Here is a 15,089-nt window from a genome sequence, read left to right on the forward strand (position 1 = left end):
AGATTTTTAAAATACCATGGTAACATTCCATTTACACAGCATTGACACAACTAACTAAAGGTGTAAATGGAACTCAACTAATCTGTTTTAATACAGAAAAATATTTAACAAATTAAATTGAAAAAAAACTAACAAATTAAAAGGTGTTAGATTATTCATGAAAATATGGAAAAAAAAAAGTGTTATTGTTATGTCATGCTAAATATAGTGTGTAAAATGAGAAACACACATAAGAAATAAATAAAGAATTTGTTCAATGTTGCCAATTATTTTCAAATTCTCAATCAAGTTTGAAAACCGAGGCTTTAAATGAAAAAATTAAGTGTAAATTAAAAAAGTTTAAAGGTGATGGGGGCAGGTTTTAAAAAATGCAGGAAAATCCATTTTTCAAAAAATTGTGGCTTTCCCTGGTTTACTTAACGGGTTTTTTCCCAGGTTTTCTCAAAATACCTGGGATTTGTGAATATTCCAGCTTTCTATTTCAAATTGGCACAACTTAGTCTCAGGCTATGGATAACTGTGGGGTTTTTTCGAGTAAGGCTATATGTCAAATGTACAATTGTCCTTTTTAGAAGTTTGATATTTGTTTAGCAAACTCTCCCAAAGATCACCAGCTACAGTAGTATTCTGGACTTTTGGGATCAAGTCATCAGAAATGGACAATTTTAACAGCAACAAGGTTTCTTTATTACAATTATCAAAGTTTGCAAGATTTGAAGCCATCCAGTTTTCTGTTTTTTAGAATTATTTGATCACGATTACTATACTCACCAATGGTGAGTATTATGTGACTCCAAACATTAAAGTTTGGCTTGTCAATATTTGGGCTTTAGACAAAACATGATTTTGAACATTGGCCATGACTCTGCAACCTAGGGTTTACAGGAATTTTTCTAGATCAACAAGTTGCTGACTATTGCAATATATATCACATAAAAGTACAAAACTTGTATGGTCACAGAAGACAGTTGCGGTGGATTTAAAAAAAACTCAGTACCCATGCACACACTTGTGAAAATCACTCCTTGATAGCAGTCTCTTTTTTCTACAGTTGGCCTTTGACAGCAAACATTTTATTCCAAGCAGGACACTTGAACAACAAAATACAATTGGCCTTCAACCAGGGAAAAACAGTAAAACCAGTGTTCCACGGATGTTGGGGACGGGGAGACGGGGGGACGCGGGGACAGGCTTCGGGGACAGGGGGACAAAGGAAAAAAGTTTCGGGGACGGGTTTCGGGGACGGGGGGACTTGGGCCTGGGAGGGGGAAACATAAGAGCAAATTTTACTTGCTCACCACTGCGGACAAGTTGTTTTCTCAATTGTGACAGACTTTCCATGCATTTGGGCATTTCAAGTTGCCTATTATTAAGCTAATGTCAACAACAAATAGGTATAGCTAATAGTTAAGTCTAAATGTATGTTTTCTATTTTGTGATATAGTTGTGGTTCAATTTTAGGAGTATAGATATTAGTATAGTACTCCAAACATTCCATAGCAGAATGGAGTTGTGGAAGGAATGAATAGGATGGTTATGGGGATGGCAAGGTAAATGCCGCACAGCCGGAATGTACCATATTGATAATGGCAAGGAATTGTGATTACAACTGTTTACATCCTTAAATAGAGTCATTGTAAGGTGTTGGAGAATATCACTCCCAAGGAACCATGACCAGGAGGGAAACACATTGACTGGCCCAAATTATATCGAGGCTTCTCTTGTTCAATTTTTGTAAGCATTGTTTATATAGAGAATTTTGATACATCCATAGTTGATAATGAAAATTAGTCATTATTTAGGAGGTCGAGATATAGACCTTACAATTTTGGGCCCAGTTGGTGATCTTTTAACTTCCTAGGTGTATTCACCACATGAAAATTGTAGATGCAAGTTCAGAAACAATGGTTGCTCAAATACCTGTAGTTGGTTGAGTGCTCTCCCTTTTCTGATCAATGGGTCATAAAAGCAAAATCAAGCAAATGGTTTTATACAGCTTACCTCTCTCTCTATTGGTTGAGCTCCTCAATTTTGCTTGTTGGAATTCATCAACAGATGTCAAGTCAGCCAAGCACATAAATAGATTCCCCCATCAAGCATGATTATAGTTTTTTACCTGTTTTGTTCATTCACTTGTATTGTAGCACACTGAAATTTAGGTCTGTGCTGCTATACGCACATCATGAATTTTATGTTCATAACGTATGCTCTTTTTTGAAAAATAAATTGAATGAATGATTCAATAATCAGATAATGTATTCAACAATATACAAGCATATATATAGAGATTACAAGACGACGTTCTAAATTAAGAACAAGTCGTTTAAAGTGAACTACCAAAAAGCTAAACGCTAAATAAAGCTTAAAAGCTAATTAACTAAAAAGAAAAAGCTAAATGCTAAATAAAGCTTAAAAGCAAATTAACTAAAAAACTAAATGACCATTAAACAAGGAACTAAATATAGGTGACTGAAATATAATTAAATATTCTAATACCCTCCCTTAACGGTCATTCTATCTACTAACTACCCTATAGAAGACACTGCAGGTCTTTTGATCACAAATGAAAAGAACACTCTGTTGTGGTGGAGACCCCTCCCTAGATCTGAAAAGTGTTAATGACCAAGAATACCAAAATCCATCCAACTTGATGTTGGGTAACCAAACTAAAACCTGAAACCATGATTTTGAGGAAAAATCGGCGAACCCTCCAAAACTGAAGATACAAATCATCATTTTTGTGGAAAAAATGGTAAAATACCCTAAATCGATTTTTGAGGAAAAAATCGAACAAAACCCTGAAACTTCGCATGGCAAGACCCAAAACATCACGTGATAAGACACCAAACATCACGCGGTAAAACATCAGACATCACGCGGGAAAACACCAAACAACATCACGTGGTAAAATACCAGACATCACATGGTAAAACCCTTATTTTTGAGGAAAAAATCAAGCAAAACCCTCCCATGATTTTTTATGGTGAAAAATCAGAAAACCCACGCAAGCTTTGCAAATGACAGATAATAATTTTTAAGGAAAACATTCTAAACCCTGCGAACAATTTTTGAGGAAAAAAAATGTGAAAACCGTGGGACCTGTAGGACGAGGCCTGGCCTAAATCAATCTGATCAAGGCAACGATATTTAGATATCGTCAACATGCACTGTTTCCAGGTGTTGTGGCAGTTGTTGGACTGTGTTGCAACATGATGTTGGTCAAAGATACCATCACGAAAATAGAAGTTGAATGAGGTCAACCTAGTGAAAGCATGAGACAGAAGAATCTGATTAAAAAATCAGAATAGAAGCAGCTGCACAAAAAATCTGAAACCCTGGAGGAGAATTTTGACACGAATTCCAAGGCGCGAATTTCGAGGTTTGGAAGAAACCTAGAAATTAAAATTTTCTGCAAACTTAAAACAGCATAAATGGTGCCCAAAAAAAACAGCGAAAATCCCAACGTTCATAGAAATTGTGAATTGTTTATAAATTCCAAGGCAAATTTGCTGGCACAAAATTCGAGGTACGGAAAACGAGGCACCCAGAAAAATCTGAGACCAACCCAGAAAAACTCTCGAAAAACCCACCAAGAATTTGAAAACAGAATGTAGCTCTGATGGCTCAAAAATCGAGGCACGGAAAATGATGCACCCAAAAAATATGATGACGACCCAGTTGAGGTCTCGAAAAACCCACTTAGAATTTGCAAGCAAAATAAAATTTCGACTTGAACTGAAGGGTCAAAACCCTAGTCGAAAATTGCAGAAACTCTAGGAAAATTTTCAATCTGCAAAAAAAAAAAACTCTAGGTTGCCGGCCCAAAAATCTCCAGAACTCCAAAAAAAAAAACATGAACTGCTGCCCAACACAGAAATTCGCCCACAAACTAGAAACCCTCAAAAAACCTTCTAAAAAGCAAAATCGTTTTTTTAATAAAAAAACAATAAAAAAAAATCTGAAAAATATTCTAGAAAGAAGGGCATGAATTTTTATTAAAAAATTCGCCAAACTTTAAAGAATCCCATTGACCCGCTTTGATACCATGAAAAATAAATTGAATGAATGATTCAATAATCGGATAATGTATTCAACAATATACAAGCGTATATATAGAGATTACAAGACGACGTTCTAAATTAAGAACAAGTCGTTTAAAGTGAACTACCAAAAAGCTAAACGCTAAATAAAGCTTAAAAGCTAATTAATGAAAAAGAAAAAGCTAAATGCTAAATAAAGCTTAAAAGCTAATTAACTAAAAAGCTAAATGACCATTAAACAAGGAACTAAATATAGGTGACTAAAATATAATTAAATATTCTAATATTTTCCACTGCAGGTAGTAGTTATGAAAAGGCTACACTAGAAAGGAAATTTACAGTTAATGAAATTCTATTAATTTGTCTGTTTTACTGAAAAATGGGAAAATCTGTTGTTTGATGTCAACAGGAAGGTGGAAACAATGCTGGATGCTCTAGCGCAGAAGGTATCAAAGCCTCGTCTTTCTCTAACAGATAAAATGCAGATTGCGCTTGGTAAATTCTTATGTTCCTTGATTTGTAGTTTCTAGCCACTGTTTTACCATCTTTATGATATCACTAAAACAGGCAGGAAATGGAAACTGAAAAGTGAAAAGCAAGAATTTTTTTTTTCAACTCCTATCATATTTTGATGTTCCTTTAGATTACTCACAAGTTTATGACTAAGCAAGCTTCAAGTTGAGAGTTGGGCTTGTAATTTGAATTTCGAAATTTGGGGAAGTTGTGATCGCTATTATCTGAACTGCATTAAATATTTAAGCTTGGAGAGAATGCTTCTTGAAGAATTAGGACAATAAACTTGAATTTACTTCATTTAACCATTAGTTAGCAGAGGCTGCAAAAATCAGCAGGAATGTCTACTTAGTCTCTACAGTCTCTCGAGAGAATGATCTAGAAGGATCATTAATGGAAAAGTTGCAAAACAACAATCTAGAGATCATGTAAGGTATGACCATCCTCATTATGAGTCCTGTCTCCAAGAAAGCATGCAACATTCTACATAGAACTCAAATAGAGCTGGCAAGGGAGGGACCACTAATTGACTCTAAATGTTTCCAACAAAATTAAATAGAGATTGTCAGTAGTTTACAACTGGCCCAGTACTATCTTACAGTTTCGTGATAGCAAGAAGAGCTAGCTCTAGGATGCTACTAGTGATACCTTCTGAAGTAACTAGCTCTTGGGTATAGAATGAACAAACAATTTGAGGAGACTGATGAGAAGCCTTTATATGGTTTTTCAGAATAAAAATGTGATAGTTTTACAATGTCTCCCCAAGTTTCAATCCCATAGCAAGTTTCAATTCCTTAGTATGAAGCTACCATGCTCAAGCTGTTTGGAAAGTGGCACTAATTGTGGCATAATATTTTATGAATATGTTCCGTATTATGAGTCTTGTAGTTATTTGGGCAAGAGTTTTTGCTTGATTTATAAATGGCTCGAATAATGTGTTGCAGCAAAGAGGGGGAACGCCCAATCAAAGGATGACAAAAATAAGTCTGCAATGCAAAGAACAAGCCAGCTTTCTCTGTATTTGAGAAATTTAGCCGATGTCCCTCACAACTTGTTTCATTTCTATTGGAAATTTTCCAACCAATAGTCATCGTTATGTATCCAAGATGGAAGATTGAAGGGGATCTGATTGTGATACTCATTAGGGATGTCATAAAGAGAATTACTGTGGTTGTGGATTACAGCCTACTTTTAATCAAAGTTGCATGGACATGGATATGGATACAACCATTTTTCAAGGCCCCTAACATGAATACGGCAAGATATGACATTTATTAGAATACATTTTCTAGCACGCATGCATTTATTTCTCTAATGATGATGATGAGGTAATAAATCCATTACATCTAGTTGAAATGAGTGAATTAAAACTAGATAAGGTTGAGCATAAGAAAGCGAAGCAAAAATTTAAAAATGAATATGATTGTATGGGAGATCCATATTATCACTTAAAAATGAAAACAAAATTAATTCAAAGTGTGGTGAACCCATGAAAAATTAGAAGATATAGATAACCACATTGAAGAAAAACAAGAAACTAATAATTTTGATTCTATAAGTGAATCTAAGAAAATCTCCAATTTTGAACTCAATATAGCCATGATGATAGAAAAACTAAATAATGACATGTTGGCCATTAGATTTCTAGGTACTTTGGCTGATTTAGTTTTATCCGGTGAATGTATAATTCAACGGTAAACATAGAATGATGAGAGGAATTGTACCACACTCCTGATGATATTGGATTTAGTTTTAAAAGTATTAATACATCCATAGATATTAGAATTGTACCACGTGCAAGAGAACCACCTAAACAAATTGTGCAAGAAAAAGGAAAATCATGCCTAAAAATAAACAAAAAAAAATGTCGTAGAAAGGAAGTTAAGAAAAAATGTCCATGAAAGATTTATCTATAACCAAAACCTCTAGTTTTTTGGCACAGAATTTTGATGCAAATAACAAATTTATGGAGATTCAGTGCAATTTTTTTACAGATCAATTCTGTACGAATCTGGTGCAGCTAAAAAAATACGATTTATCGAAGGTGCAGGTATGTTATGTTAAGGAAAGTAGATCAGAGAGAGAATACAATAGTCTGGTAATATGTAGTGAGGATAGACTTTAATAAGTTCACTGCAATGAATATGTTTTACCTCCGATGTGTATATATATATATATAACTCTAACTATTAATCTTCTATGATAATATCGACAGCTTGCTGGTTCGTGAAACTGCCACAGTTATTGGTTTCCGTTCAGAGCAAGTGTCGATGCCTATAAATAAAAGGATGAAGAGTCATGTCCACATAGGGGCATGACTTCGACGTGGCTTATGCCACGTGTAGTCATGATCCTATGGGGACATGACCCTTCATTCAATGTTATATATTACTTGCTTCAATCCGAATGAAGCTATATCCTTAACATGGTATCCATGCCCTATCTATTTTGCACTGCGTTTGTACGTGTACCAAGTATGGTGGTACGTGTACCAGGGAGGGGGTGGTGTATCCTGCAACTCTGCTTTTAATCTTTTGTTGCAGCAAAATTTTGAGCATGAGTTCTTTGGAGCTCATCCATTTGGAGTTGCACGAGATGGTCATCCAAATAAATATTGTTGGGAAGGGAGACCATATTTTTGAACTCCAAGGCTCACCTAGCAAGCTGCCTTGGCAAATTGGAACTAAATGATAAATATGCCATCAAATGTCATCGAGGCTTTGCCAAGAGTGATGCCTTAATCCCAAGGTCTCATACAGGATGGTATGGCTAGCCTACAAGGGATTAGTGGGTTTTGGGAGTTCATATTTTATTTAGATTGTTTTTCTCTTTCTTCTTTGATAGTCATCTATAACAAGTTCACAGATGGGAGAGCTTGTTCCCTAACACAATGCCAAATTTGATGGTGGAATAGCAAGAAAGGAGTTGTACATGGAAAGTTAGGAAGTACACTTTTTTAATAATAGTATTGGGGATCTATTAAGGGTCCCCAACCTAACTACAAATATAACCATACATACAGGGTAACAATATTACCACCTTAAAATAGCATTACAGAACTAACACCATCAAACTATCATCCTAGTAACTCAGTATACACTATACACTACCTTACACCTACAATATACCTTATATTGAAACCAAAACATAAACATCCAAAATAGTGTAGAACATAATATTGCCATTAAACACAAAAACTTCCATATACTAGGGCCTATACAAACAATAATATTAGGGAACATCCTACCTACAACAAAGTAAAGAGAACCTAACCACCGGTTCTATTTGGAGAGGTGCAAAAACTCCTGTTGCTGGAACTGCACCATGCATCTTGATACCATTGATCACTAACATCTTGTGCACCTCCCTTGTCAACAAACCATTTTCCAACAGGGGCATAGTAAAGCCGATTGTCAATTCCAATGTTTATTATGAAATGAGATAAGTATACGTTGCATTGCCATAGAAGGTCTGGACAAATTTTTCCCAATATTTATTATCTACCTTTTAATTCATACATTTCTTCCTTCAACTAAACGCTTTAAGCTCTATGTCCAAGAATTGATGCAGCTCTTTGCTTGCCACATACCTATACCTCAGCTCATTAGAGAATAGGTCACCTTATATTGCTCCTTCCTTCTCAACCCTAAGCAGTAGAGCCATGATAGAAGTTCTTATATTTGCATCCGCTATTGCTTTTGCTAACCTTCCCTTAAACTCTTCCAAAATGATTGCATGAGACTGAAAACACCATGTATCCACTAATCCCTCCCTGTCTAAGATAGCGTTTACGAGGTGCCTATTGGCCTTATCATCACAAATAAAAATCCTCTTGAAGTGAAGATCTGAAATTGGGCTCTGCCTGAGTGGGTCCTTTGATTGCTCCCTTTTTGCCGTAAAATAGAAATAAACCAAGATTCCTTGTAAACGTGTCAACAACTGTCACTGAAACCGCACAAGAAGGACCAACTACACAAATCAAAGACAAGCCACAAAAAATGCCACAAGCAATTACGAAATCTCCCATCGTCAATAACATGCACTTTACATGACCTCCCCACTGTACCAAGGTGCTTATCTTCATTATTATACCACCTCAAGACTTGCAACTTTTAACTAGTCATATTGACTGTCAGTCATTATATAATCCCAAGGCAACCGATCCTTTTCTATTAAGGAAGCTAAATAAACCCAATCATTAACATGCCTACTTTACTTTCTATTGAGGAATAGTCTTTGTAGCATTGCCCCTTGATTAGCTAAAAAGTCTGCCAACAGCTTTTGATTTCTATAACAATGAGAGATCTTGAAAGAGGGAAACTTCAAGCATCGTGATTTGATTTTTAAAATTGCCTTTAAGTTTCAATTCAGCCAATGCCTTTTTAACACTGCATTGACCACCATATGTGAGTCCCCTTCAACTTCCATGCTATTGTGGCCAGCCACATAAGTATCCTTAACGCCAGTAAGAAAAGTTTTCCATTCCACATAGTTATTTGTTTGCATCCCTAAATAAATGGAGCCACTAACTCAAAGCCACCTTTTCTATCTCACAGCAGATTACCCCACCCCAGCTCTGCTTGGATTCTTTTTGGAAGCCCCATCAAAATTCAACATCAGCTTTCCATTAGGACCCTGCCATTTCTCTTCCTTTCTACACTTGGCTTTTTCTATATTCCCTTGAATAGAATGGAATGAAGCACTATTTGAACATTCATGAAACAAAAAAATTGGAAAGGAGCTTCTCAAGCAATCAAACTAATGGTTAATATAGATTTAAAAAGAAATATCATGTTAAAAGATAATTTAAATGTTGAAACATAATTTAAGGCAATGCATTGAAAAATGTCCAGTAGTCTGTCGGTATTGGCATTTCTGAACTTCCAAGTAAAAATTTGTTGTAAATCCTATATGATGATTAGTCAAAAACTTGATTTCAAATAGAAAGTAAGAGGGAATGATTTTATGTGGGCACTTCAGGGCATTCTGAATGTTAGTTTTTGCAGTTAATTTCATTGCAAATGAACCTCATCATAGCTTAAGCCATATTGAAGGAGCCTGGTGATTGTTTAATTTTTGTTCTAATTCATCATCCTAATTTGTTTAGTTTGATAAATATTAAAACCATTGTTATAAGTTTGGGCACTGGAAGGATTCCATCATCATTTATTATTATTTTTTATAATCACATACCTGTGTTCTAACACTCAGTGAAGGATGAAGATTTTTACTAGTGCATTTATTCTGTCTTCTTTTGGTTCTCAATTTCAAGAAAGTGGCTTATAACTGCATTTGATTCTCTTTAAATTGCTACAAAATGAGGTCTGAAAATATGGGTAGATAATTAAAGAAGTGATTTACCTATTGCATGTTAAATTACAAAACTAGGATATTGTTAGGTAAAGGTGTGCCATAAAGTATGTCCTTTGATTCTTGCATTTGCCAAATTTCTGTGTGACTAATTTTCTTAAATATTTTCCATGCAGCTGGAGGTTTAGGCCATGGTGTGGCTCATGCTGTATTTTTCTGTCTTAGCCTTCTTACTCCTGCGTTTGGCCCAGCTACATTTTATGTCGACAGTTGTAATAAGATGCCTTTTTTCCTTGTTGCTGGTATGCTTCGTCTTTAGTAGTGTCTATTTCACTTTAATTCTGTTGTGTGCTTCTTAATAAAATTGGTGTACTGTCTAGAATTATCATCAATATTTTTTGCAAACACCAAGCCATGAAATCTGTCCTTTTACTATATGGTAATGCAATCTGAAGTTCTGCTTGCTTTATCAGTTCTGTTGTTTGCTCCATAATGAGATTGGTATTATTTGTAGAATTAGCATTGGTTTTTCTCGCAAACAGTAAGCCATGAAATATGTCGTTTCATATAGTATCTTATCCAAAGTTCTGCTGCTTTATCATTTTGGGATATGTTCTGCTAAGTAATTGGCTGACTGAAAAACAAAGGATATTAAGTATAACATGTTTGAGAACTCTGAAACAAATATTATTACTATGCAACAAATTACATTTGAGAGCAAACCAAATTTTGTAATTCCACTATTTTTCAAATATTAAAGCACAATAATCTCCCTAGGCTTTACACTAAATTATCACCACTGGGAGTCAAATCACCTTACAGAATTGGCTTGCAACTTTGAATTCCTGTGGGTAGCCTGATCCACATTTTCGTCATTGTTTTCATCTAAGTCACAGAGTTCGCCGAATTTCAACCATGAAGTTTGAAATTCGGCGAACTTCAAAACATGACTTAAAATTCGTTAAAATTCTTCTCATATTCGAACAGGTATAGGGCATAATTTTTTTTTCAATAAACTGTATTCAAAAAACATTTTTTTACCACTTTTATTCAGTGTTTTCCCCGTTTGGGCAGTTCCAGGCATGGACATAGAAATCCCTCTGGCAGGGATTGGGGGGAGGTTAAGATTAACAAATTATTGCGAAACCTGCGCATAGGTGGAGCCGCGGAACATAAGCGAATGAAAGTTTTGTGTGTTGAAGTGATTCGGCATTTTTAATATTTCTTAAATGTCTGATTTAAATTAAAATCGTATTAGAGTTTTCCTATGTTAAGAAAGTCGTATGTAGATTAATATACATGTTAAAAATATGTAAAGATATGTCTGCCTACTACGCACATCTAATATAGTTATTCAAATATTTATATTAAAGTTGTATATTTGATATATTTATGATTTATATAGTAATAATATTAAAATTAAAATTTTATACTTATTTATATTATAATATTTTAAAATTTATTATAATATATAATATAATATAATTTTATTTTTTAATTTATTATTTGTATTCAAAAAATTAAATTTATATAAGACGAATTTAATCTGAATTTTTTTTCGAATTTTTTTCCTCGTCGAATTTTATTCAAATTTTATTGTTGCCAAATTCGAATTCAAACTCGAACCTTGTGACTTAGGTTTTCATGCTTTGATGGGTCTACAACCTATATTCATAGAGTACTTAAGTCCCATGATTACTTCAAACTTCAATCACAATAGCTAAACTACATAAGTTGGGCACTAAGTATTCACTGGTAGTTACATCCTTGAATTTCATGTTACAAGTTTTTAATATTTTTTCTGAGCTAATAATTTCTCTCTCAATGTTACATATATGCTGTAATGTGACATGGAGTTACATCTTGGACTTGTGAGCCATGAATAGAGTCATTAGAGAGGTGTTTGGAATGACAATTGCAGCTGTGGCTGCGGCCATGTTTGTGCCCCCATGGAGGGGAAGGACTCTCCTGGAGGGGGGATGGTGGCACATGAACAACTGTGCAAGTGGGTGATCTCGAGTGCAACTTTATTAGCTTGCACTTGAATCTATAAGAGCACATTAGGACACATCATGTGTTTAGAATATAAAGAAAAATGAGAATCCATAGAAGCTCTAGAAAATAAATCCATATTTTTTTATCTTTCCAAATGTTGAATAGAATTCCACTTTGAAGGCATGCCAAGTTTGGGTGAATTTCGCTGGCATTTTTGGCCAGTCTCCAAGAAGAATTGTTTGCTAGGAGAAAAGCTTAGACCGAAAGGGATTGAAGAAATCATGAAACCAAATCCGAGCGTTTTTGGCCCATAGGTAGAACTAGAAGAGATGCTTGAGAGTCTCTAGATGTCCACAAAGGATGATAGGATTAGGAACACCTCGATGGATCAAATGAGCTCCAATGGGAGACCTTGGTGCAAAAGGCACCAAGCAAAATGAGCAAGTTTGAGTTCCAAAATGGTTGGCATTGTATGAAGCCTACGTTGCCATTGGGTGGTGTTGTGACCTTTTTTCACCAACAGGTGGCAGTGGATTGAATATTCCATTTGTTGTCAAGCTTATGAATCATTGGTAGATGTGGAGAGAGGCTTGATTATGCTTTACAAGGTTTGTAGTTCTTGAAAGTAATATTAGGATATTGTTTCCAATCCTTCCACTAGGGTCTAGTGCATCTAATCCCAATCTTGTGAACCATGTTTAGAGGAACAACCTCCACAACAGTCTAAAAAGACCCATAATCTTGGTTAGATTCCTTGAATTTGACCTTGAAGTTAGGCCAGGAGATCCAATTCTTGGTAGTTTTGGAGAAGAGGTTTGAAATGAAATGAATCCCTTTATGAAAAATTTGAAGGCATTCATTGAGGGAACTTTGGCTAAAGGTTGGTCCTATTAAGTAGTCACAAGAGATCATCAAAAAGATGGTTGGTTGATGGAAATTAAAGTTCTAAAGTCTTTCCCACTCCAAATCCCATGCTTTCTAGATACTCTTGGTGACAAAAGTGTGCCTTGAATTTGAACGATCTCCTTCATAACAAGAATAGTATGAAAGCAAGCTCTTTCCAAGCCCTTTGCAAGCTTGCTTGCCTTGAGGAACTCTAGAGGCAATACAATGCTGGAGAAATTTCTAGACAGCATTCTTTCAAGGGCCTTGGTTGTCCACTTGGCACATAGAGGGAATCCTTGATGATGGGTGTCTATAAGACCAAGTTGCCTAGACTTGCAAGGAAGGCAACAGAAATTGCAAGCAACCTACCAAAAATCCATTCCTTTCTCAAAGGAAGTTCAAAGAAAATCCCTTAAGAGCTTTTTGAGCTTTTGCTAAGAAGCTTTAGAAGGATCCCATTAGGACAAAAATAAACATGGTGGTAGCAAGCACCTTAGAACAAATGTAGAACTTTTTGAGTAAGGAAGACGGGCTTGGCCACCCAATACTGCAACTTCTTCTCAATATGAGCAAGAATAGACTGTGAAAGAAAAGAGAGGAAGACTGAAAAACAAAAGGGATGTCAAGGAATCTGAACATCTCACCATGGCGAATCCATTTCCAGCTGAAAGGTTCAAGTTGAGTAGGTTTGGACAAGAAGGATTTTAGCAATAACACTGGTTTTTTCGCCACTGTTAGCTGGAGGCAAAATAGAAAGAGTGTGAAGACACTGCAATACTTGGGTGACGTTAGCTTCCTCTTCCAAAAGAGTAAAATTGGAGTCATCAACAAAATTTTGACAAATTCCTTGTTAGAATTGGGAAGGGAGATGTCTTTAACTTGTTTTTGGGCAACTGCATTACCAAACAAATATTCAAAGCCTTTTGCAGCCAACTCATAAAGAGCAGGAGCAAGCGAACAACCTTGGTGAAGACTTGAAAAGTCCAAATGTAGAAGATTGCCTACCATTGATGGTAAGGCAAGTATAGGCATTTGCAAACAACATTTGAATTGAGTGGAGAAACTTGGGGCCAAACCCAAGAGCTTTAAGCATAACAAGAATGAAAGGACATTCGATGTGATTATAGGCTTTGGCAATTTTAATGAAATGGGCTTGCTGCTAAAAGTGATAGGTCTATTCCATACTTTCCTAGGCCACAATGACATCCAAGTGATACCTACTCTTAATGAAACTGAGTTGCATAAGGTAGATGATGCAAGGCAAAGGCTTTGGCAATGATTGGGCTCTAGTTGCAAATGTCATTAGAGTCACTTGACTTATTGCCTAAAGAACCTGAGTTATAAGCCTCCAAATAGACTTGAAGAAGGTTAGGGCCAATAATTTCCCACAAGTCTGAGCAGAAGTCAATAGGGGATGCATCACATCTTAGAGCTTTGTCGTTTGCCATCGTAATAAGGTAGTAAGACTTGGTCTGCATATCAAACTTAGACAAGCACACAAATTTGGGAGATAAAGTAAGGCTTTGAGACCAAAGCAATTTTTTCCCAACCTGTTTGATGGATGGATGCCTATCCCGTTTGATGTATAGATGAATACCTAAGTAACAAAAAAAGAAGTTAGTGATATTATTTGGGTAGATGGTTTGGATTGTTAAATTTCGTTAGGAGCTACTAGCCTTCTTTGGAGTATTTGATTTTTTTGGGAAGCTTGGTAGGCACGAAAGGATTCCTTAGAAACCTTTTCACCAATTTTAAACCAATGGATTATGGAATAGGCTTTTATTTGAGCTCCTTAGGTTGTATGATTACCAACAACTCGCTTTTTCTGTTGAAGCTTGGGTACTCACAGCTGCAAAGTAGGTGAAAATAGAAGCACTTCTAAGTTTCCAACTCAATGGTTGCATGATAGAGCTGCAAGGTGGAGGCCTCATATGTGCAATGCTAGTTGGTGGCCATTAATGTGCAAAAAGTGAGAAATCCACTTGATGGCATCATTTCACCATTGAATCAAATCAACCCTATTATGAGGATGTGGCTTGAAGTACCAAATGTGCTGGATATGTGCTCTAGTAGACTTATGTAGTAGTGATGTGTTTAGTTAAAAATGCATATTTTCTCCTTGGATGTGATAAACAAAAACAGATCAAAAAGTTATTCAAAAGGACAATATCTGATAAAGGTTCATCTAGTGATGGGAAATAAGTGGCAAAGGTAATGATGGGTTCACTTAACATGGCCCCATCAATCTGTATATGATTATGAACCCTTTCAGCACTAGAGAGCAGATTTGTCCTACTAATGCCACGAACAATTAGAATGATAAAGACCAGCATTGGGATGAAAAAG

At 35.7% G+C, this 15,089-nt stretch overlaps 1 protein-coding gene across 1 annotated transcript in view; it reads left to right on the forward strand.

Moving 5' to 3' along the window:
• Nucleotides 1-15,089, forward strand: part of LOC131077355 (gamma-secretase subunit APH1-like) — an 89,195-nt gene that overhangs the window by 39,110 nt on the left and 34,996 nt on the right. Inside the window, exons 3-4 of the mRNA XM_058014836.2 lie at nt 4,450-4,535; nt 10,040-10,165. Of these exons, the coding sequence (XP_057870819.2) occupies nt 4,450-4,535; nt 10,040-10,165 (212 nt within the window). The remainder of the gene's footprint in view (nt 1-4,449; nt 4,536-10,039; nt 10,166-15,089) is intronic.

Source organism: Cryptomeria japonica, chromosome 4 (assembly GCF_030272615.1).
Source record: "Cryptomeria japonica chromosome 4, Sugi_1.0, whole genome shotgun sequence".
In the NCBI taxonomy this organism is placed as follows: Eukaryota; Viridiplantae; Streptophyta; class Pinopsida; order Cupressales; family Cupressaceae; genus Cryptomeria; species Cryptomeria japonica.